At 44.0% G+C, this 24,074-nt stretch overlaps 1 protein-coding gene across 1 annotated transcript in view; it reads right to left on the bottom strand.

The window, feature by feature from the left end:
- Positions 1 to 1,922: 1,922 nt before the first annotated feature.
- The window catches only part of LOC147106250 (A-type voltage-gated potassium channel KCND2-like), a 95,333-nt gene continuing 73,181 nt past the window's right edge, over positions 1,923 to 24,074 (bottom strand). The window contains exons 2-3 of the mRNA XM_086009199.1: positions 4,037 to 4,107; positions 1,923 to 2,522 (exon numbers count right to left, since the gene is read on the bottom strand). Coding sequence (XP_085865325.1) covers positions 2,449 to 2,522; positions 4,037 to 4,107 — 145 coding nt within the window. The 3' untranslated portion in view covers positions 1,923 to 2,448. The remainder of the gene's footprint in view (positions 2,523 to 4,036; positions 4,108 to 24,074) is intronic.

Genomic DNA, 24,074 nt, shown 5'->3' with positions numbered 1-24,074 from the left:
TTGCAGGGTTGCCATTTTTACTAATATTTGAATGTGAAAAGCAATCCAATTTAGCATGTATATCCTGCATTTAAATAGTTCTCCTGAGACTTAGCAGACATATAAAAATTAAGTATTTTTCATTGATATGAAGTGGAGTCCTAAATTAGTACTTTATATTTAAATACACATTTCCACCACAATCTGTAACCTCATGGCCCGGCATATCCCTCACTCTCCATCTCCATCAAGCCAGGGGGCCAACCCTAGCTAAATGAGGACTGTAGGAGAGCATGCCAGGAGCAGCACCAGGCGTACCTAAAAACAAGGTGCCAACCTGGGGAAGCTATAATTCAGGACTACATGCACGCTAAACAGCAGAAGCAGCATGCTATAGACAGAACTAAGCCATCCCACAACCAATGGATCAGATCAAAGCTCTGCAGTCCTGCCACATCCAGTCGTGAATGGTGGTGGACAATTAAACAACTAACGGGAGGAGGAGGCTCAATGAACGTGCCTATCCATGGCGGAACCCAGCACGCAAGTGCAAAAGACAAGGCTGAAGCAACCATCTTCAGTCAGAAGTGCCAAGTGGATGATCCATATCAGCCTCCTCCTGAGGTCCCCACCATCACAGATGCTAGTCTTCAGCCAATTCGATTCACTCCACATGGTATCAAGAAACGGATGAGGACACCGGATACAGCAAAGGCTATGGGCCCAGACAACATGCCGGCTGTCGTGCTGAAGACTTGTGCTCCAGAACTAGCTGTGCCTCTAGGCGAGCTGTTGCAATACAGCTACAACACTGGCATCTACCTGACAATGTGGAAAGATGCCCAGGTATGTCCTGTCCACAAAAAACAGGAGAAATCCAATCTGGCCAATTACCACCCCATCAGTCTACTCTCAATCATCAGCAAGGTGATGGAAGGTGTCGTCGGCAGTGCTATCAAGCGGCACCTACAAACCAATAACCTGCTCACTGACGTGCAGTTTGGGTTCCGCCAGGACCACTCGGCTCCAGACCTCATTACAGCCTTGGTCCAAACATGGACAAAAGAGCTGAATTTCCAGAGGTGAGGTGAGAGTGACTGCCCTTGACATCAAGGCAGCATTTGACCGAGAGTGGCATCAAGGAGCCCTAGTAAAATTGAAGTCAAAACTCTCCACTGGCTAGAGTCATACCTAGCACAAAGGGCAATGGTTGTGGTGGTTGAAGGTCAATCATCACAGCCCCAGGACATCGCTGCAGGAGTTCCTCAGGGCAGTGACCTAGGCCCAACCATCTTCAGCTGCTTCATCAATGACCTTCCCTCCATCATAAGGTCAGAAGTGGGGATGTTCGCCAATGATTGCACAGTGTTCAGTTCCATTCGCAACTCTTCAGATAATGAAGCAGTCCATGTCCACATGCAGCAAGACCTGAATGACATTCAGGCTTGGGCTGATAAGTGGCAAGTAACATTCGCACCAGACAAGTGCCAGGCAATGACTATCTCCAACAAGAGAGAATCTAACCACGGCCCCTTGACATTCAACGGCATTACCATCCCTGAATCCCCCACTATCAACATCCTGGGGGTCACCATTGACCAGAAATTAACTGGACCAGCCACACACATACTATGGCTACAAGAGCAGGTCAGAGGCTGGGTATTCTACAGCGAGTGTCTCACTTCCTGACTCCCCAAAGCCTTTCCACCATCTGCAAGGCACAAGACAGGAGTGTGATGGAATACTCTCCACTTGCCTGGATGAGTGCAGCTCCAACAACACTCAAGAAGCTCGACACCATCCAGGACAAAGCAGCCCGCTTGATTGGCACCCCATCCACCACCTTAAACATTCACTCCCTCCACCACTGGCGTACTGTGTCTGCAGTGTGTACCATCTACAAGATGCACTGCAGCAACTCACCAAGGCTTCTTCAACAGCACCTCCCAAACCTGCAACCTCTACTAACTAGAAGGACAAGGGCAGCAGGCGCATGGGAACACCACCACCTCCAAGTTCCCCTCCAAGTCACCACACCATCCTGACTTGGAAATGTATCGCTGTTCCTTTATTGTTGCTGGGTCGAAATCCTGGAACTGCCTCCCTAAAAGCACTGTGGAAGTACCTTCACCACACGGACTGCGTAGCGGTTCAAGGCGGCGGCTCACCACCACCTTTCAAGGGCAATAAATGCTGGCCTTGCCAGCGACGCCCACATCCCGTGAACACATTTTTAAAAATGCTTAACCACAAGTATTGTCAGGGAAAAATGTGAAGGACTAAAATTCACAAAACTGTAATATATTTTTAAAAAGTTGATGCCATCGGGGGTTCTCCTGTAACTTCAGCGGAAGATCGGCAGAAACCCCGTTTACACGCATACCCGGGGTTTCTGCAGAGGTTATGGGGGCCGATGGGGGAACCTCTAAGGAAATGTCAAGCGTGAGAGTCCACGTTCCATTTTCTGATTCAAGACAGCAGCATGGAGTTTCCGCTTGGTTGCGTTGTTTTCTTCGGTGCAATTCGCCTGAAATCGGCAGAACCTGCGCAAAAAGATCACGGAATTTTAAGTGCAAATTACGTTCAGCACAAATTGAGTTTCTGCGATCTTTTGCACTAGTTTAAAAAACATCGCGCTAGAAGCCGGCCCCGCCCACAAAACTGGCCATGCCCCCAGATCGAATTAATCACCAGTGAGTTTCCACTAATTGCGCTCATTTGCAGGCCTTCGAAGAGGCTCCAAAATTAAGCTTGTTTTAGGCACAAGGGCCTAGAAATTCATTATAGCCACTTTTGGGGCGGTAAAGTCGGGCGGCCGCTAAAGTTTGCGCCCGGCGCAAATTCGAGGCCACTTCGCCGATATTCATTAGCTTCGCCCTAAGAGTTTGCTCGAGCGCTAAAACTGGCGATGCACGGCTCTCTTTAGGCGCTAAGCCGGCGGCCCGGGCGCTAACACCAGAAGGTGGGCGCAGGGCAGGTGCGGCGAGCTGCTGATTGACGGCAGACACTCTGGCTCCGGTGAGCTCTTAAAGGGGGAGGGTGGATTTGTTTTTTTGAAAGGCCGAGACTGCTGTATTTGTGTTGTTGGGGAGGGCTTCTCTCCATCAGTTTGTTATGTGGTACCGGCACACCACTTCCTCCTCCTCCTCCTCCTCCTCCTCCATCATCACCATCTTTGTCTCTCACAAAGTGTTGCAAAACGGCTGCCTTTTCAACTGCAGGAGTGCCCTTTAATTTGCGCTCCCCGCGGCCCGCCTCGGCTGTGTACCGTTCCACTTCACAGTCGTTCGGGCCGCCAGGCGCACAATGGGGCGGCGCGAGTGAAGTTCCGGTTCCGGGCGCACAAAGGGCGTTGCACGACGAAATGACGTCATGATCTGCGCGCGCAGCTGAGCGCGCGCAAAGACTTTGCACCGGCGCTAAATGTCTACTGAAGTTGGGGCAAGGCGCAGATCGCGCTGCGCCCGGGCGCTAAGCGCCTAGCGCTCGAGATCTGCTCCTCCTAAGGCGTTAACGGCTGGCACAGCCAACTGAATTTCTAGGCCAAGGACATTAATAGGCACATTTTTAAAGCTTTTGAATATAATTTTTTTTTAATTTACTAAGAAACTGACTACTGTGCCCCAATATAACTAGCAAATTGTTCTGTATAGTCAAGTCATTTTCATTTATTTAAAATCAGGTTACTCACAGGTGGTGGACTAGGCACTCTGATTAAAAATGTTTATTTTTTGTGATAAACCCATTTTCAGCTGTATTAATCAAACTGCACCAAGTTACCACTCTTAAATATATCAAGGTATATTTTTTAAAGCAAAATATATATATTTTTAAATTACATTCTAAAACGCTGCCCGATTGCACTGGTTCACAACACATTTTACGTTTGGCGATCTGCAAATGACTTTGAGCGGAAACACGAGAAAAAAAAACACTTCTTAAAACTAGCGTAATCTAGGGCACAATTTGCATCCGGATCACCGTTTGCACCCAAAATGGAAACTCTACCCCAAGTACAGTACTTACAATAAATCCTTAGTACTGTAATCACACTTACAGGCACCACGTTCATGCAAAAGTAAAGTCTCTCCATTGTAAACTTGTTGAACCTCATCAACATGGAAGGATCTTGGAAGAGATGGAATAATCAAATTCAGAGTTATTCATTAATGTTTTGTTTTAGATTGCACTCTCTCCCCCCTGCACACACCCCCACCAGTGAATTGTATATGCAACACCATTACACCTGAGGGTCACAGGTGAGCAATGTTCCCTGTAAGCTGTGCGGCCGCACAGCCCTCCAGGGATCCTGCGCAGCCGGCTTTTCAATGCAAAAACCGCGCATGCGTGGTATTTGAATGGCCCGCACAGCCCCTTAAAGGAGCCACATGGCACCAAAAGAAATTACAGGGAACATTGCAGCTGAGGTGGGCTACAATTAGCCCAGGGCTGTAGTAAGGGTACCACTGATCTTGGTTATCACAATATTCTCCGTAGGCAAAATCAATAGCGTGGATTTGAAAAGTTGCAGGAATATTTTGATTCCCAAGAACATGTCTCCTATAAAAGGAAACATTCCCATTAACTATTATCAACAGCAAGATTTCCTAGGCAATCTTCAGACAGCCCTAAGTACTCAATGAGTAGGCAGAGAATTGGGAACAAATCATCTCGATACACTCTCAAATAGGGAATGGTGCGTGATATGGGGAATGTAAAAAGAGGCAGAAGAAAAATACATTTTAAAACACTCCCAAGATAGCTTCATCATTCATTTGATCAATCCCATGTTGCTACCAGTGTCATTTTCACTCTGATTACAAAAAAGCAAAAGCAATATTTGCAACTGCTATTTACAGACTTTGAATACACGTTATGTAAAATACTAGGCTGTTGGCTTGAACTAGGTACTGCGGAGAGGTAAATGCCGCGGTCCGTTATCATAACATTTCATCTTGACATGAATCTAGACTTCTATTGCGTAAACGTAACTCTGATCTAAATTGGTTGTAAGAAATTGTGGAGACAATTAAATTAATTTAGTCTTTTTTTAAATGCACAATGAGATATTAGACACTGTCAAAAAGATAAGATTATTTAATAGGCGTGTGCAGCCGCCTTGAGATATGTTACAAAATTCTGTTAAACTGCATCGTCACCAGTATGTTTAGTGTAAAAAAAAGTTGCAATTCTTTCTTGTTCATCGCACAGCTTTAACAGAAAAAGAATATGTTGATAATTAATGATTTTGAGACAAAGGTAACATTTCATCAACTTTGGTTAACATTAAATGTTGAAATATTCCTATTTCATTTATTTTACAGTCTCATAAAAATGAATATTACAGGTGGAACAAATAAAGACTGACTACTGCACCAGTATCAAACTGCTATTGTTTTTCAATTTTAGGTTTCAATCTGCTATTCTCTTGCATTACTGAAAGAAAGGTGCACTTTAGTAGTTGGAAAACAATGTTGAATAAGCAGAATCTCATTGTTGTATGCCACCACAGCAGGATTGTGGTGTACTTAATGTTAAAAATGCTGCTATTAAGTGAAATGTAGCTCTCAGGGGGCTAAATTCACAGAACATCAGGGCTGGGAAATGTAGATGGGGTATCTGTACCAGAGTGCTTTACACAATGAAACTTTGTTTAGTGGGGTGGAAATTCATCTGGGCCCCTTTTGGGGCTCAAAATCGGCATGCACTCCAACCTGGAGACTCGATGCTGGCCCAGTACGTTTGGTGAGCTGCCGGTGACTATCTTGCCACCATTGGCAGCTCGCCCATTTCAAGTGTTTTTAATTTCGGACTGCTAACCTCGATGGCAGTGCCCCCAACGTAATTCCTAGGGATTAGGGGTACATCGGCAACGGTGGGGGTGCTATAATGTAGAGTTGTGAAAAAACTCCTGCTCCTCCTAGCTCCAGTTTAAAATTTTGGTATCCATTCCCTTCCGGCCAATAGCGAGTAAGGGGCGGGTGCGGAGGGAAGAGACACTTGGGCAGTCAATCAAGTCAGGTATAGTCAAGCCTGCGGCCCACTCCTGGAAGCTAAAATGCGGGTCAGTGTTTAAATTAGAAGTCGCCTAGAAAGAAATTCAATGCCAAAACAAGTAAGCTAGCCTACGAAAAGGGCAGGGCATATGGTTTATCATTTTTTTCTACTTTTATGAGGAGAGAAACGAGTTTGAATGAAAGAAATGGGATTTGATTTGACTGTTACTCTGTATGTTCACTAGCTGCTAAACTATTGGTAATAAACCTCATCTCACTGAATGTATCTCTGTCCGCTGACTGAAAGATTGCAGAACAACAAACCTTTGGCCTCCCCTCTGCCAATCGTGGTCTCCCTGTCCCTCCCGCCACCACTGCAGACCTCTCCCACCCAAGAACCGATGTCCACTCCATGCTGCGGTCGTGACCGCCAGACAACGATTCCCGGCCTTCTCCGCTCCCATGATGGCCTCTCTCTCCTCCCCCCAACTCCGATTTCCAGCTTTCAAACTTTCCCGATTGCCGGGGATCGGCCCCAAGGGTCCAAGGCTGCAGCCTCTTGACGCTGGTTTTCCCGCCCGGCAGCCGGCCAGCCTGTCAATTTGGCTGGCTGCCGGGAAGCAGGAAAAAAAATTATAAATGAGATCCCCAGCCTCAACTCGTTCCCCGGCCGTTTTCGCCCTCTCCGTAAAGATCTGGGCCATGATATCCAGTACCATTACACCCGTGGGTCACACTATCGTATAATTAGACCCAGGACAGTACGGGAACACTCCTGAACACAAGATGCTCAGACCGCTTACTGGAGTGATCAGCACTGCTGTACCCAAGAGACTATATAAGGCAGACGTAAAACTTGTAACACCCGTTTTAAATGGAAGAGTGTCCACCACCACCTTTTATATAAGAGCTTTCTTAGTCTGCTTAATAGATTTTCCTTTCTCTTTACTCTGTATTCATGAATTACCAGGTCAGGGAACAGGTCAAATGGAATTGCAGACTCCTTCAAAGATGCTATACTTCGAATGAGTAAGTATTTCTGCTCAAAGAACGCTACAGTTGAGATGAATTTCTCATTTACCTCCAATTAACAGTACAGTATTAGATTTTTATCTCCCCAAAACTGGAAACTCATCTGAAGACTGACCAAATGAATCATATATATATAGTGCTCATCGAGGGGATCAAAGGGTGCAAGTTGTGTTCATCCAAGTAAAAAACCTTTTATATTAAGACAGTTAACACCTTGTGTCAGTCCATCTACTTCATATATCAGACCCCAAGAAAAACCATCTTCCTATTTTGCAACTTAAGAGTCTTTATCCAAGAGTTTAAATTTTACAGTATCAATAACTCAGTAATTATCTATTATATTGATATAATGGGACATGAAAATTCCATTTTGGCCAAAGCAATGTTTACTGAGAAATCTGACTCAACTAGGACACTTTTAGAAGACTGTTATTACAATTTTTGTAGTATTTCTAGCCGCAAAGTAGTTTCTATCATGAACTAGAACAATAAATGATACTTATGAATAATTTAATTATTGACTATATATACTACAGCCAGATTGGAGATTTAGAGTAAAGGCAGCAACAGCAGCATCACCAAATCTGGAATCCACTCACGGCCTTTATAAGAGCCCAGGGATTATTGCATTTCACCCAAACTCACTTAGTAAATCAAGAGCTTAGCTTTTCTAAAAAAGAAAAGCCAATTACTGTAGCAATCTCCAATCTGGTCATAATCAGCACAACCCTGAATTTTTCTGCCACTGGCTCCTTTCGAGCTGCAACAGAGAACATGAGCCGCATTTCCCAGACTGGCAGTTAGTTCACAGCTACATTCAGCAGGTGACCGACGGCCGCTTTGCCCGGGCCGAACAATACATTACCTTCCTACTGACCTCAGCAGAGAACAGGGCAGAGCTTGTGACTTTGCAGCACTTGCTGGCTTCCCCACATTGCAGGGCATGATCGACTGTATTAATGTGGCTTTCAGGGCACCAGAACATGAGCCAGTAACATTCATCAATAGAAAAGGATACCACTCTATCAATGTCCAGCTAGTGGCCGATCACAGGATCAACATCATGCAGGTCTGTGCAAGGTACCCAGGGAGCCGCCGTAATGCTTTTATACTCAGATAGTCTACCATTCCCCCCGTTATTTGACCCTGTGAGGAATCTGACAGGATCGCTGCTGGGGGAGAAGGGAAACTTCCTGCCGACTTGGCTAATGGCACCCATGCACAGCCCACCACACCCAACTTGATCCTTTTTCCAACAATGTAACAAGCAAATCAGGCAGATTCTTGCTTTAAATAGTTCTCGGTAGGCCTGCTGGAAATTGCACAGAGAAAATGGGCGTGAACAGGTGGGAAGCCCATCAATCATATTAAAATGAGGCCTGGGCATTAAAATCGCCCCGGCCTCACACTGGCGACATCATAGGGGCTACTTCTACCTATGGAATTGCAGATTGCTGTTTTCTTTCTATTGTTACATGCTGTCTTCTTATTTAAAACGATACACTAAGTGGAAAGTAGCTGCTGTTACCATGGCATGCAGTGACACCCAAGTATCAGCAAGCAGTCCATCATTAGTATGACGACAGGTTCTTACAACAGGCTGCTAGATTACATGATTACATGGAAGGCTTCTTGTGTACTGAATAGATGCAAGGATGTGAGTGAACGAGCCGGTGAGGCAGCGGGTGCAGAAGGAACCCTACTGCTTCATGGGCATGCATGGTTAGCACTTAAAGTACTTTAGGACAGTGTGAGGGGAGGTAATTGTGTGTGACATACATACTTTACCATACTAAATAAAGGTCCGGGTGGCTTTTCTTACTTTGCCTGATCTAATAAGGTTATTAAACATATTCCTGGACTGATACAATGTGCATGGAGCTATGGAAATGGCAGTGATAAATTTGATGACCTGCTTCCATTCCCTCAATAAGCTTTCCTTGGAAAACTGCATCTGTCCATGGCAAAGGTGTCTCCCTCCTTTGTCTGACTTTTTCTATCAAAACTTCTCCATCCTCGAGAGAAAATCTGATGCTTTACTTTTTTGACATGTTATCCTCTCCAAATGTTACTTCACTGACAAACAGAAGCAGCACAATGTCTGCTCATTTAAGCTGCTTGCGGCACTTTAAATCCTGCAGCAGCACACAATTTTCCATCCTCCAATGGGAGAACTCAAATCAGAGGCATTTCTGGTGCCTGGGGTCACCCATAGTATTATAATAAGGCTGACCCCTGAAACTATAATGTGCTCAGCATCCAGCATACTGGGCAGGCATGAATTACTCAATCCCAATCTTAAAGTCTGGGCTACATAATCCAAAATTAAAGCAATATTTTCCACACCGCATTTAAGTAGCATTTTTAGGCCATCGGGCCACCGGAACACGAGTCAGGGAAAAAGGATTAAAATGGATAGCTCCAGTTGAAGCATTAGCAACAGCATAGCACAATGGCCAAATGGCCTTCTGTGCTGTCATTTTTTAGAATTCTATAATAAAGAGATTGATCCTTTAAAAAAAAATCCAGGAACTTTTATCATTTAAATTTGTTCAAACAAGTTAATACATGATAAGTAAATGTGTGACAAAAAAATTATTGAAAATAAAATTTCTTAGCACTTGTTTAGAGAATGGGGTCACTAACTCTTAAAGATGACTATTCCCACTCATTTTCCAGTTTTAGCACCTACTTTGCGCAATCATCCCTATAAATTTGAAAAAGTTAGATTATTCATAAATTATGGGAAGAACTAGAACATTGAGCAACATAAATCACACTAAAATTAGGCAACAGAGTCAGACATTTATGGGCTATAATGGTTTTGAAATACTGTACATAAATTCCACTCCAGTCAATTTTGAAAGCTATGACCTTGTCCTCACACTACCCAGCATGTTTTCAAAACCAAATTCTGCAATAGAATTCTTACCTTTATGTCAAAAGATATGAAAAAATAGGAAATTGTTTAGTGTTAGATTACAGCAAAAGCAAAAATACAGATCAGAACACAGGTCAATTTAATGGACGCACACAATTAGGAAGAAAATATTTTAAAATTTGCAATTAGGTGGCAATACAAAGGGCTCCAGTGTGTTATTTCTACATTTCTACATACAAAGGGGGGCACGGTGGCATAGTGGTTAGCACTGTTGCCTCACAGCGCCAGGGACCCGGGTTCAAATCTGGCCTCGGGCGACTGTCTGTGTGGAGTTTGCACATTCTCCCTGTGTCTGCGTGGGTTTCCTCCGGGTGCTCCGGTTTCCTCCCACAGTCCAAAGATGTGCAGGTTAGGTTGATTTGGCTATGATAAATTGATCCTTAGTGTTAGGGGATTAAATACGTGGGGTTACAGGGATAGGGTGGGATATGTGTTGGTGCAGGCTCGATGGGCCGAAATGGCCTCTATCTGCATTGTAGATTCTGTGATTTTTCTGCACGGACTTTTCTGATCATTGACAGTACACCAAGAGAGATAATCAAATATTGTTGTTGCTGGCGAGGTAAATGGTCCCACACCAAAACAGATTTACTATAATAGCAGTTGAAAATCAAAATCATGAGCAGGAAAACTGATTCCCACAGAGCAGATTTGGTGCTTGCAACAGGATGGCTCCTGACCACAGCATCCCAACATTCCTATCGGTTCCAAATTTTCACCCACTTCCTATGATGCTGAATTAGGGGCACAATTTATTACACTGCAGCAACAATTGTTTCATAACATATTTTGTGCTGCAGATTGGCCCGATTTTAACTCCCAGGCCTCATCTGCATTGGGCCAACAGTCTCCCGCCTGAAACTAGCAGGAAGCCCCAGCTGACCGACGAGCGGGAACAGGATTTTTGGCTGCAGTAGGCTATCACCGGGGACCAAAAGGAACGGTCCCCATAGTTGGGAGAGGGGCCAGAAGGGCATCGCAGTCAGGGAAAGGGTAGGGAAGCCCGGGGTAGGAAAGGGCCAAGGTTTCCTTCTGGGACCTGGAGGAGCACACCTGGCCCAAAAGGAAACAAAGAAAAAATAAAATTGACTCACCTTCTGGGCTTCTTCTAGCCCCAGTTCCTCTTACCACCAGGTTGGCCAGGCGGGAAGGCCACAACAGCTTTCTCGTGCAGGCGGGTTAAAATTGCATTTGGGCCCCGATAGCATAATTGGAGCCTGATCTGCATATTTAAAGAAGGACACCACTGCCTTCTAACCACTGTGTCCTTCTAAAAGGTTAAAATTGCAACCCGCAGGAAGACAGTGGGATTGGTGGGGGTAAATTGCTATGGACATTTTAACTGTCCGCCCATTGGGTTTACACTGGGTCAGCAGGGTTAATAGCGGCCCTACTCTGTGCTGTGCAAATATTACCTCTGATTTCCCCTTTCTTCATTGGAAGCACAGGATGTGAGAGTCATCCCATTAAAGCATACGGTGAGGCAGTATAAATGAGCTGCCACCAAAATTAGAAGAGGTTTTATTGGATGCACTAGACTGATACTTAGCGATGCAGATTTTATTATCTCTCAACATTATGCCACTGGCTCACTACATGTTCATTAAATAGATGCTACTCCTGACTCTAAGGAACCTTAGCACCCTCTTTATGTTACTTTCATTTGAAACTGTTACTCCACTGATTCAAAAAAGAAATGTTATTTTTTGTTGAGATCATTTTCTCCCCAACAAAATTTAGCTAAACCATGCATTTTTATTTGACAATGCAAATGGCATGCTGCAGTGCAAAATACACACTGAGTAAACTCGCCAGTACAAAATGCCACTGTGCAGTGCTGAATAAAATATTGTACTGAGAGAAATAGCATACAAAGCAAATCAGGATGATCACGAACATACTGAAAAACAAAATGGAATTCTGCCCAATCTGTTCAACTTAATTAATTGGAACTAACTACTGCATAAACAATTTGAAATCTTGAGACCAGCTCAGCCTTTCTTGAGTTCACATAAAAGCATTAAACAGAGTTTCTAATTCCTTGAATGCGAACGGTTGTTGAGTCATTGGCAATGGCTTACAGTATATGGCAAATGTGTACAAATTTGTAAAAACTTCACTGGCTCAATGGTTACTTTGCAGGACACACTAACCATGTTAATTTTTTACTATGAATCTGGATTCCCCAGGTGCAAATTACACGGTCTCTGACTCTAATGAACATGGCACCCAAAAATTAAATAGGAAATCCTAAATGTTTCAGCCCTTGTTACAAAAAAAAAATCAGTGGTAACTGGGAATGAAGAAATTCCCGAAAGATGATAGAAACAAGAACATAAATGATTATGAAACTAAAAAAAATTCTCTATAATGGCTAAAGAAAGATATAGGGGGAAAAATTCAGTTGTTTGCGCCTCCCGTTAGCGCCTTAGGAGGGCGCCAATTGGGGCGCAAAGCAACTGGAGGCCGGGCGCGGCGATGTTTGTGCCGCTCGCGAAATTAACTAGACATTTTGCAGCGGCGCTAAACACTTCCGCCACGATCTCCTGCGCCGGCAGATTGTGACGTAATTCGAGTGCGCAACGCCCCGTTAGCGCCTCGGACCGGATATTGAGTGGCGCCCCCTGCCTTACCGCCTGCCGCTAGCAACGACAGGTTGAGGGGAGCGTTATGCTGTCAGAAAGGGACTGGGGAGTGCTATTTAAGGGCGACCGCTTCCTGCCTTTTTTTGTCAGTGACATTTTTGCACCACGCATTCTGAGAGAGAGAGATACTTCTGGAGAGATTCAACGCTGTGTGAAGGAGTTTTGAGTGCTTCGCCAGCACTCTGAGGTAGCGCCTCACTCCTCGGCGTTTGTGCCTTAAGACAGGTATGAAGCGCCTGATTTAGCGCTCCAATCGCCTCCAGGGGCGATAAAAGCCAAGTTTGTCAGAGGCGATAATTAGCACCAGGCGCTGAACTTTGCGCACGGCCGATAACGGCGCCCCAAATGGAGCGACACTGAATTTTTCCCCAATATTTTTTCGGAGTTGTATCAAATCCAAATTAAACGAACTTTCTTACACTTGTTTTCATGCCATATTTTAAGCTTGTATTTCATGTTTCACTAGGTCTGCATATAACTCTTCTGACAATGTTCTCACAGGGATAAAGCCCAGGACCTACAGAAAATATGTGCACGAAACATAAGTGCCTCAGTACTGTACTAGTTTTCTACCACAGAGGGAGCTCTGTTATTTGTATAGCTCATTGCAGTCTTCAGTTCAGAGAAGCCCCATACTGCAGCATTACCATATACAGCCCCATGCAAAATTCCAGGGGACTTTTTGGGGTAAAAATTCGGGGGCTTTACGCCACCCATTACCGGCAAAAAATAACAAAAAGGCGGCGGCCGCCGCTCTTTCGCCAGATGGTGGGAGGTCCCGCGGCGTCCTCCATTTTCCCAGGCCCAGCAGTGCTGCCGGTAAGATCCATCGCCCTGCAAATTAAAATGAGAGGTGACGTCACATGCCGACTTAATGTCACCACGGCGAACTTGGGCCTTTGCGCTGAGTTCAGCACTGGGTCTTAAGCTCACCGTGTAAACCCAGCATGCAAGCAGACTCACAGAGGTGCTCCTCTTAAAGGGACACACACCATCTTTCAGGTAAGTTTGCATTTAAGCTTTTGGACTGTTTTTTAAATTTTACTGAAGTAGTGACTTGCTGCAATAGATGTTAAAAGTTTTTTTTAAAGTGTGTAGGGAGTGCTGCTGGATGCTTGCAAGGCCTCGGATGGTAAAAGAAGGCCTCTTGAGAAGACAGAAAATGCTGCAAATAATCAGGCAACATCCGTGGAGAGAGAAACAGAGTTCATGTCTCAGGTCAAGATGCCGCCTGACCTGCTGAGTATTTCCAGCATTTTATGCTGTCATTTCAGATTTACAGCATCCGCTTGCTTAGGGAAGAGGAAGACGCAGAAGAGGAAGAAGTCAAAGAGGAGGGAGCTGTGGAGAAGGAAGCCAAGGAGGAGGAAGCAGAAGAAGAGGAAGAAGCAGAATGAAGGATGCAACCCAGACAGCCCCTTTCTGGCCGAGATATCTGGGATGGAATGATCCACCTGTGGTACCAGTGACCACAACCCCAATTCCCCTTTCAACATTTGTCCCACACCTTACCTTCCCTCTGTAACCATCACAGCATCATCTTCGCCACAATGCTGAAATAAAAGCCACCAGAAAGCAAACTTTCCAATCCAAGTTTATACATCTATCCATGCAATAGGACAACAGGAAATCAACTCATCACCCTTATGCATTCTCTTAGTGACGGTCTTGTGTGTGCCTTTGCCTATCCAACTGATGTTACGCAGTGCTACCTCAGTGGCTACAGCATGGCTGATAGAAGGCTGCTGACTTTCAGTGGGGGACACTGGCCTTGCTGGTCGGCCTTGAGAATCTGGTGGCTGGGAGTGTTAAATTGAGTGATGGTGTTTCTTCCTCTTCTTCTTCATTCTCCTCTCACTCTTCTTGGCCAACCACCGGCTGGGCAGCCTGCATTTCTTGGGTGTGTGAAATGAGGAAGGCACAAGGGTGGAGTTGTGGTGAGGGGAGGGCAGAAAAGCAAGAGGTGCATGTGAGAAGAAGGGTAACATCTGAGGATACCAGCATCTTGTATCTATTCTGCCCTGCCGCTGGCCAAGAGCTCAGCTATGCCCCTGCCAAGAATGGCCGGCACCGTTTCCTCCAAGGGGGTGAGGTGAGGCTAGGAATGGGAGATATTGGTTAGTAGGTGAGTGATTGGGGTGGGGGGGGGGGGGGGGGGGGAGGGAAGAGTCATGCATTGAGCAATGTGTGAGGCTAGTGGTGCAGTTGGTAGGAGACGACTTTTGAAGATGCATTCACTGACCTTGACCACTGGTCTGAGGTCATGAAGCTTCTTTGGGCACTGGAGCCAGATGGTGCGGGAAACCCTGCTGGCAGCGATGGCCTCGGTGATGTGGTTCCACGTCCTTCTTTCTGGCGGGCCTCCCAGCCCTTGTGGGTAGAGGACCTCTCTTGCAGTGTTGACCCACTGCACAAAGCTGGAGTGCGAGACCCTGGGTGCCCCTTCCATGGCTTGCTGATCCATTTGTGTTAGTGCTGAAGCACGCTTCCCATTTTTTGAGGTTCGGAAGGGAATTCAGCTTTAAGTGCTGAAGACTCCTATTTGGGACTTTTTAATGTTTTTAAAAAGCAGTAAGGGCTGAAAACTGCATTTTTCACTTCATTTTAGTTTTTTAGTTCAGAAGGCATTGCCCTTTTAATTTCCCACAATGCCTAGCAAACTCTTTAGCCTCGCTTCCAGAGGCTGTTGGAAGCTGGAACACCGCTCCTGGACGGGAACTTTGACTCCCATGCCTGCACTAACACCACCAGGACGGCGTTACACAGTAAGTTAGTGCTGGACTAACAATCCTTAGCCCCCAGCGCAAATTATTCTCTGGTAGCGCTTCGTCCACTTTCAGCGGCCGTTAACCAGCAACTCTCATGGCGGCCACAAATTTTTCCCCCTTAATATTTTGACCCACTCAGGACCAGGGCCATTTTATCAATGACTACATTTTTTCCTTAGCCATTCTATCACCACACCCCTGCAACAACATCTCCAGCATGAGGTGACCTAGATAGACATAAATTCAGAGTGCCGTATCTTCTATTTTCCTCACCTAATTGACAGTTTTTACAGGATCAATGACTTGGCAAATTAAAATGAGCTACCCTTTCCCACAGAAGGCTTGTACTTCAAAGTCAAGAGCCATTTTTGTCACTACAGTTTAAAGTAAATATTTGCTTATTCCACCCGACTGCAACAACTTTTTAAAAAAAGCTGGAATTTCCTAAATCAGTACAAACAAAGAAATAAAAATAAAAAGATGCAAATGCTAGAAATCAGAAATAAATAACAAAAAACCTGAAAATACATGGCAGGTCCTTCTGCATCTGAAAAGAGAAAAAATGGGTTAACCTTTTGGGTGTTGACGCTTCATCAGAATTAGAAATTGGAAGATAAACTAGCTCCTTTATTGATCTAAACAAAGCAAAGAAAGGAGGCCTGAAATTCCATCATCAGAAGTGCAGCGAAGTTTCGACTTCCGGTTGCCAGTCTGCCCTTGCCCTGTCACAGTCCCAAATCCTGGGAATGGGGTCATTTGCATTAGGACACCCATGCTGTCGACAGCACTTCCCCCTGAAGGGCCAAGAATTTGGAGCCGGCACCTTGCCGCTCCTTCAAAGGGAGTGGACCGTTCCAGTCAACGGTGGAAGATGTTTTTTTAAAAAAACGAACCGCAGCCACTTCCTTAATGGTAACGTATCAGGAAATCAACATGGGGTCCCCACTTCTGCTAGCCAGACACATATAAAATATATATTGAAAGGAAAGATATTAGCTCTGATGATGTGGAATCTGTATGGGTAGAACTGAGAAATACCAAGGGGCAGAAAACGTTAGTGGGAGTGGTATATAGACCTCCAAACAATAATGCGGAGGTCGGGGATGGCATTAAACGGGTAATTAGAGAAGCGTGCAATAAGGGCACAGCAGTTATCATGGGTGACTTTAATCTACATATAGATTGGGCTAACCAAATTAGTAACAATACTGTGGAGGAGGAATTCCTGGAGTGTTTACGGGATGGTTTCCTGGACCAATATGCCGAGGAACCAACTACAGATCAGGCCATCTTAGACTGGGTATTATGTAACGAGAAAGGATTAATGAGCAATCTTCTTGCGCGAGGCCCCTTGGGTCGGAGTGATCATAATATGATAGAATTCTTCATTAAGATGGAGAGTGAAATAGTTGACTCAGAGACTAGGGTCCTGAATTTAAATAAAGGAGACTACGATGGTATGAGGTGCGAGTTGGGTAGGATTGATTGGGGAATGTCACTCAAAGGGTTGACGGTGGATGGGCAATGGCAAACATTCAAAGATCGCATGGATGAACTACAGAATTTGTTCATCCCAGTTTGGCATAAAAATAAAACAAAAAAGGTGCCTCAACTGTGGCTAACAAGGGGAATTAGGGATAGCATAAGATCCAAGGAGAGGACATATAAATTGGCCAGAAAAAGCAGTAAACCTGAGGATTGGGAGCAGTTTAGGATCCAACAAAGGAGGACAAAGGGATTAATTAAGAGGGGGGAAATAGAGTATGAGAGTAAGCTTGCAGGGAACATAAAAACTGACTGTAAAAGCTTTTATAGATATGTGAAGAGAAAAAGATTGGTGAATGCAAACGTAGGTCCCTTGCAGTCAGAATCAGGGGAATTTATAATGGGGAACAAAGAAATGGCAGACCAACTAAACACATACTTTGGTTCTGTCTTCACAAAGGAGGACACAAATAACCTCGCAGAGATGTCGGGAAACATAGGGTCTAATGAAAGGGAGGAACTGATAGAAATCAGTATTTGTAGGGAAATAGTGTTAGGGAAATTGATGGGATTGAGGGCCGATAAATCCCCAGGGCCTGATAATCTACATCCGAAGTAATTAAGGAAGTGGCCCTAGAAATAGTAGGTGCATTGCTGGTCATCTTCCAAAATTCTATAGACTCTGGAACAGTACCCATGGCTTGGCGAGTAGCTAATGTTACCCCACTGTTCAAAAAGGGTGGTAGAGAGAAAACGGGGAATTACAGACCGGCAAGCCTGACATTGGTAGTGGGGAAAATGCTAGAGTCCATTATAAAAGATGTAATAGCAGAGCACTTGGAAAAAAGTGACCGGATCGGACAAAGTCAACATGGATTTACAAAAGCTAAATCGTGCTTGACTAATCTACTGGAATTCTTTAAGCATGTAACTGGTAAAATAGATAAGGGAGAACCAGTGGATGTGGTGTATTTGGATTTTCAAAAGGCTTTCGATAAGGTCTCGCATAAGAGATTAGCGTGTAAAATTAAGGCACATGGGATTGGGGGCAAGGTATTGACTTGGATAGAGAACTGGTTGGCAGACAGAAAGCAAAGAGTTGGAATAAACGGGTCTTTTTCCGAGTAGCAGGCAGTGACTAGTGGGGTACCGCAGGGATCGGTCTTTGGACCCCAGCTATTCACAATATATATTAATGATCTGGACGAGGGAACTAGATGTAATATCTCCAAGTTTGCAGACAACACAAAGCTGGGTGGGCGTGTGTGCTGTGAGGAGGATGCCGAGAAACTCCAGTATGATTTGGACAGGTAGGGTGATTGGTCAGAAGCATGGCAGATGCAATATAATGTGGATAAATGTGAGGTTATCCACTTTGGTGTCAAAAACAGAAAGGCAGATTATCTGAATGACAATAGATTGGGAGAAGGGGAAGTGCAACGAGACCTGGGCGTCCTTGTGCACCAGTCGCTGAAAGTAAGCATGCAGGTGCAGCAGGCGGTTAAGAAGGCAAATGGTATGTTGGCCTTCGTGGTGAGAGGGTTCGAATACAGGAACAAAGATGTCTTGCTGCAGTTGTACAGGGCCTTGGTGAGACCACACCTTGAGTATTGTGTGCAGTTTTGGTCGCCTTATCTGAGGAAGGATGTTCTTGCCATGGAAGGAGTGCAGCGAAGATTCACCAGGCTGATACCTGGGATGGCAGGAATGACGTATGAGGAGAGATTGGGTCGATTGGGCTTGTACTCGCTAGAGTTTAGAAGAATGAGAGGGGATCTCATTGAAACTTATAAAATTCTAACAGGACTAGACAGACTAGATGCATGAAGGATGTTCCCGATGGCGGGGGAATCCAGAACCAGGAGTCACAGTCTAAGGATAAGGGGTAAGCTATTTAGGACAGAGATGAGGAGGAATTTCTTCACCCAGAGTGGTGAACCTGCGGAATTCTCTGCCAAAGAAGGCAGTAGAGGCCAATTCATTAAATATATTCAAGAAGGAGTTGGATATATTTCTTCAGGCTAAAGGGATCAAGGGATATGGAGAGAAGGCAGGGACAGGGTACTGAATTTGGATGATCAGCCATGATCTTATTGAATGACGGAGCAGGCTCAAGGGGCCGAATGGCCTACTCCTGCTCCTATCTTCTATGTTTCTATATACCTGCAGCATGCAAGTGTATTTTTAGTTTGGAGCAAAGGAGGCAGAATTTGTCAGGACTTCTGGTGGGGGAGTCCTGCCTCCTCTTCGGACATCAGTACAGGGGAGCAGGAGAAAGAATAAGCGCCCACCCCCTCCCTCCATTAGAATCTCTCATCGGGCAACAAAAAGAATGGAGACCTGGTGGACCACCCCAAATTCCAGCCCCTCCTCTGGGACCAACATACGTCCCTTTAGCATCCTCCCAGGCCCAGGAGTTTTGGGCCATTTGTTCTCTCCTCCTTGCTTTCTTCAGTCCTATAAATAACCTCACTTCATTATCAGTTCTGATGAAGCTCCTATACTTGAAACATTAATCCATCTTTTCTCTTTTCAGATGCTGCGTATTTCCAAAACTGTCTGCTTTGTATTTCAAATGATAACCAGTATTTATGCAATAATACAATAAAGCTGGATCATTTCGGTTTCCCCACAAGGGACACTACTTATGTGGAAATTTGTACATTTTATATACATGCACAGAAATAAGTTGGCACTAATATATTTGAAGAACTTGAAAGCTCAATGCCTCGTTTGTTTTCTGATTTTTCAAGCCTCGTGAGTGAATTCCCCATCAACCTAACTTCTCTGAATAAGTCTCCAGATGTCTCTCTGTTTCCCTGACTATTTAAGCAAGCCCCCCGACATCTATTTCTCAGCTTCTCTATTTGAGCTCCCTTATGGCTTCACTGTTCTACAGGCCTCTTGGCTGCTGCCCCAGTTTCTTTCAACGGTCTCCAGATCACTTCTCTGTTGCCAGTTGTTAAAAGATCCCAGTCATGATATTGTAAAGAACTAGATTAAAAGAGGAAAGTAAAAGGATGGTTATTCCTAACTGTTAAATGGTTGACTGTTTTCTTACTAGCATTTGTAAACTGTTTGTAATGATAAGCTGTTTGGATATGTATTTCTCATGGTTTTATACCTGTAATAAGCAGTTTAAAAAAGTAGGAAGGATAAAAGCAGGAAAAGTCAAAGCAGCTTATAAAGAAAAAGTAAGTGAAAATTAATAACAGAAAAAAGTTACTTTAAAAAATATCAGCAGATAAAAAATAAGATTTTTTTTAAACAAATTTTGTATCTCATTTTTAACATTTGGCAAAACAAGTATACAAAATATCCCAATCCTATTGCTCAAATTGGTGCAGTACTACACCAAACCTTTGAAAACCATGTCATCAGTAAAGGTGCCCTTGGTCACTTTAAAAATGTAGTGCTAAAGGCATGTTATTTCTTATTGGTCAGTGGAGGGGAAGGAAAGAAAAAAAACACCAATGTTTCTAAATTACTGGGGACTGACAGTTGACAGGTTTAATTAACTCCTCACATTTCTTTTCACTCAAAAGGCATTTTTACACGGTGCAGCCAGGCAGACAACTGGTTATTTCTGTCAGCTACATTCCATGAAGAAGCTGAGGTTCAGGGAGTTGATTACACTGTAGACCCTTGCAAACGTGGGACTCTGAATGTTACATCAGATTAAAGAGGTCAGTTTCTAAGAAATAAATGTTGGAAAATGGTCACCACATTTACAATTAGACTACAGAGACCCAGCTCTCAACGTGTAACCTAAAATGAAGGAACATTGTCAATAGGAGTTGCTGTCTCAAAACAGGATTCTGGAACAATGTGCTGTTCCCTATTAGTCTGATGTAAACAAGGTTGCACACAGGAAAGGTAGCAGGATTAGCAACTACAGGAAACTCTTTGGTATCCGGCACCGATGGGACCGGGATGGTGCCAGTTGATTAAAAATTCCGGATGACGGAGAGGGTTATCTACCCAGGCTATTTTTAACAAACAAAAATTAAAAAATCAAGAAATGTGCAGTATACAGTAATTGGGTACTCACCTACGGAATGTTGTGTTAAATGGATGGTGGAAGATGCTTCATTAAGTACAGTACTGCCAGTTGAGGGTAATCCATAACCCTTTAATTACTTAACAGTAAACGACTGTATACAGCGCAGGAGAGTCAGACTCCTGTTATTGAGGTGTTTGGACTTCTGACAGCGCCAAGAAGCCGAATAGTGGCAGTTTGGAGAACTACCCCCACTGATAACTCGGCTACCGCGGGAACCTCGGACTCGGCAACATTTCCGGTTATTGAGGTGTTGTTTTCGGAGTATGAATTTTGCCGGTTAATAGAGAATTCCGGATATTTAGGTGCCGTTTAAACGAGAGTTTCATGTACTGTATTAAAACACAAATTATAAGAAATCAGTTGAATTTCGTATTAAACTACAAAAGGAATAGGATTACAGGACTCATTCTGCAAAACAGATAAAATAGAGCTTCCCTCTAAAAAAATGTTTTGGACTCCACTCCAACTTGAAAAGTGTTTACAAGTAAAAAACAATTCTACAGATTTGTAATTAATGTTAGAATAGTAGACTTAAATATTATTTATTATATTAAATATTAACATCTAAGACTCCGGATTTACTTCTGTTTTTAAACAGCTCCACCAGAATATTTGCTCTCTTCAGTATCTGCACTGGAACAGGTTTATTAATTGTATACTAATTTTACTGACCTTTAAAGCCAACTGTGCTACCAAATTCACTATAATATTTAAATTATTATAGGTAACATTGATTTTCCTTCAAGACACTCTTTAACACTCATGTGGTGATTTACACAGTGAAATGCCTATTGATAAATGTTGAACTGTACAAGTAATCCCCCAAATCTTAGAATGTCTGTTAAATGTTGGACTTTAGTGACAAAATGAAGTGCCTCCAGAGTATAGCTGATTAATGGATTGGAACAATGAGGCAGTTGAATAGTTTAAGAAGCCAAAAACAAACACTGAGTAAATTTGTTGCTGACAGAGTATGTACCTCCTCACTATTCTTGTTGTGCTAGCCAATGAATTGTCCTACTCAGCCCTCAAGTATCCTTTTAATAATTCAGTAGCTGTGAATTTTCTATGCAGACACAAAAATCAACATTTAAAATACAGTATATGTAATGGTAACAGTGGCTGGGCTTTGTGAATCACATACAATTCTAATACACAAAATACTAGTCACACTTCCTTTTATTTCAACTGTCATATAATTTACAGATGAATTTATACATAATACATCTGCTGAACTACCTCAAGCTCATTCCAAAGGTCTATTATTCAGTCTTTAAATATTATCTTGGAATGGGTGTCACCTTGTTGTTGTTTTTACAGTGAAGTCAATGTACATATCCCTCATGTTAGATCTGCAATGAGATATTAATAAATTATGTCTGCATTGAATAGGGCAATATTCAATTTAGAAGAGTACTCTCTCGCCTATCACAAGTGAAGAGTCACACTAGTCTCAGTAGCTACACAAACAGTTTTGTCACTGTACATTTTTCATTGTTTTAGCTGAGTGAATGGGAAGGTTTTTTTAACTTTAGAAATGGGTGTCTGGTGGTAGAGCACGTTACTTCAGATGAGACGTTAAACCGAGGCCCCGTCTGCTCTCTCAGGTGGACGTAAAAGATCCCATGGCACTATTTCGAAGACGAGTAGGGGAGTTATCCCCAGAGTTATCCCCGGTGTCCTGGCCAATATTTCTCCCTCAATCAACATAACAAAAAAAAATTATCTGGTCATTATCACATTGCTGTTTGTGGGAGATTGCTGAGCGCATACTGGCTGCTGCGTTTCCTACATTACAACAGTGACTATACTTCAAAATTACTTAATTGGCTGCAAAGCACTTTGGGACGTCCGGTGGTCATGAAAGGCGCTATATAAATGTAAGTCTTTCTTTTATTCTCTTTTATTCTGCTGAATTCTATTGCATACTGTTCAGAAATATTCTACACAGAATCATCTAGATTGATTTTAACCCTACCCATCTGGCAGAAACCAGACGGGTGGGCTGTTAAAATTGTCCTACAGCTGCCAGGAGCGGACAGCTTCCGATTTTCACATGCTCTCCTTAGTAGGAGGCAAGATCACCTGCCCAAAGCCAGCAAGGTCATTTTTAACATATGTATGTTGGGTCCTGATGACATCATGAAAGCCTGACTGGAATTTTTAGTAGGTGGCCTTAACGCAAAGTAGCTTTGAGTTTTCCACCAGGTCAACCCAGCGAAGAGGATCAAGGCGAAAAGAGGCCCCAAAAGGTTAATTTTTACATTCAAAAAAAAAATTTCAATTTGTTTCTCAATTAATCATGGCCCAGAATGCAGGAGTGCTTCCTCCAGGCCCCACAAGGAAAGTTCAGGCCACCTCTGCCACAAACCTGCCCTCTGCTCTTGATCATGGGACCACCACAAGAAGTCCCGGCAGCCATTTCCATCACTGACCTGATAGAATCATAGAATGATAGAATGGTTACAGCACAGGAGGCCATTCGGCCCGTCAAGCCCATGCCAGCTCTCTGCAAGAGCACTTCAGCTAGTCCCACTCCCCAGCCCTTTCCCCATAGCCCTGCAATTTTTTTCCTTCAGGCACTTATCCAATTCCCTTTTGAAACCCACGATTGAACCTGCCTCCACCACCCGCTCAGGCAGTGCATTCCAGATCCTAACCACTTACTGCATAAAAAAGTTTTTCCTCATGTCGCCTTTGGTTCTTCTGCCCTTACATTAGCGTCCTCTGGTTCATGACCCTTCCGCCAATAGGAACAGTTTCTCTCTATCTACTCTGTCATGATTTTGAACACCTGAATCAAATCTCTTCTCAACCTTCTCTGTTCTGAGGAGAACAACCCCAGCTTCTCCAGTCTAGCCACATAACTGAAGTCCCTCATCCCTGGAACCATTCTTGTAAATCTTTTCTGCACCCTCTCGAACGCCTTCACATCCTTCCTAAAGTGTGGTGACCAGAATTGGACACAATGGGCAGGATTTTCATTGTGCCGTGGAGTCGGGATTGGAGGCGTGCGGGGGGTTAAAATCCCGAAATCAGGGGTCCCGACCCCTTCCCGCACCCAAACCCGCCTCCATGCCAGTTTCAAAGGAGGCGGGTACCCTCCCTGCACTGGGACTCCCTACCCAAGGCGGGAAGGGATTAGTGCCAATTAACTGCCTGTTA

This window comes from Somniosus microcephalus, chromosome 16 (assembly GCF_052327205.1).
Source record: "Somniosus microcephalus isolate GS21.2 chromosome 16, FLI_Smic_1.0, whole genome shotgun sequence".
NCBI lineage: Eukaryota > Metazoa > Chordata > Chondrichthyes > Squaliformes > Somniosidae > Somniosus > Somniosus microcephalus.
The sequence above is the reverse complement of the archived record's forward strand: the minus strand, read 5'-3'. Positions and strand labels throughout refer to the sequence as shown.